This window comes from Gigantopelta aegis, unplaced genomic scaffold (genome assembly GCF_016097555.1).
Source record: "Gigantopelta aegis isolate Gae_Host unplaced genomic scaffold, Gae_host_genome ctg2598_pilon_pilon, whole genome shotgun sequence".
NCBI classification, from domain to species: Eukaryota; Metazoa; Mollusca; class Gastropoda; order Neomphalida; family Peltospiridae; genus Gigantopelta; species Gigantopelta aegis.
Window position 1 is genome coordinate 7,156 of NW_024532967.1, and position 1,529 is coordinate 8,684.

The 1,529-nt window shown below is 36.2% G+C and overlaps 1 protein-coding gene across 1 annotated transcript; it reads left to right on the forward strand.

Moving 5' to 3' along the window:
- Positions 1-420: 420 nt before the first annotated feature.
- Positions 421-1,232, forward strand: LOC121391533 (nocturnin-like; the record flags this gene model as incomplete). Its single annotated transcript, XM_041523127.1, is given in 2 exon segments — positions 421-478; positions 480-1,232. Coding segments are annotated over 2 exon segments (811 nt in total), but the record flags the coding sequence as incomplete, so codon positions are not given.
- Positions 1,233-1,529: the final 297 nt, after the last annotated feature.

Genomic DNA, 1,529 nt, shown 5'->3' on the forward strand with positions numbered 1-1,529 from the left:
AAGATAGTATAATTATATTACTGGTGCAGTAGACATTCAGTGACTAGTGTCCAGTATATGTGTCCCATACTATATTTGTGTTTGAGCATGTACACAATATGAGTATAATATCTTGATATATGCTATACTCCATTGTATTATGTTATAGCATACATGATACTGTAGATGTAACACTTCGTGTACTTTTGATTATTCATAATTTATAATGGGTGTGGCTCATTGCAAAAATTGAAGGGTGTGGCTGACATTGGCAGTAGAGATGCTTTTAGCTCGAGACTGGATACCTTTAGATGCTGATAAAGGCAACACTATAAAAGTGGTTCAGTGGGATATATTAGCAGATGGAAAATATACTGATATTTAGATTGTATCATTTAATACAGCGTACATTAGGTATGGCAATTACTAACCAATATACAGGGGCAACACTTTTATTAAAGTACCACTGGACTATCTGTCATGGAGTTATCGTAAAATCATTAATATTGGAGCAATTACAAAGAATAGATGCTGATCTCATATGCTTACAAGGTGTTGATCACTATCATGACTTCTTACAGCCTTCTTTTCAAAGAGATGGATATCATAGTATTTTTGTTGTAAGGCCACACTCAAAATGTCTTAAATCTGTATCTAACAATGGTTCAGATGGTATTGCATTACTTTATAACACTAAATGCTTGGAATTAGTCAAGAAGAAAGAAATTATCTTACCTACAAATGATCCTGCTCTATCTAATTCTAACCAGGTTACTATTTTAGCCAGCTTCCAAACTTCCAGTAATAATAAGATATGTGTAGTAGCAACTGGATTTAAAGAAGGATACTTTTTAGTTCAGACAAGATTACTTCAAGGTGACTATATCTTTGATCAAATACGAGAGTTTGCAGGAGACTTACCTTTAATATGTTGTGGTAACTTCAATGCTGGTCCCAAAGAACTAGTCTATGGTCACTTCTCATCATCAAAACCTCCCGTCTCTAGTAGTGCATACAAAAGAGAGGGTTCTGAGCCAAATTTTACTGTATGGAAATGCAGTGCATCTGGCAATGTTAAATTGCCAGCAGATTATATATGGTATTCATCACAGAGCCTGAAGTTAGTGAGTATATTAGATATACCACCAGAGGATGTCATTGGTTGTAGCGGGTTACCATGTCAACACTATCCTTCACATCACATAGCATTGGATACTCCGAAGAGTATGCTGGTGACCATCTCAGAGGTCTGATGCATTGCAGAACGCTGGCCCACAACACAACCGTTCCAAAGTTTGGACCTAAGTCCAAATTTTGCACCAGGACCAAATTTGTCGTGACAATCCTGATTGTTATGCGAAGCAAAACAGAATTCATAGATGGTAAAATAAAATCACTCAACTAAATAAGAAAAGGATGTGATTGTCCAGTATTGCCATCAAATGTCCAAAGGGAATTTGGGACTCCTTTTGTTCTCGAGACACTTTTGGACAGTAAATCACGTCCTGCTTTAAAATGGCCCAAGATGATAAGCAACAAAATGACTAGAT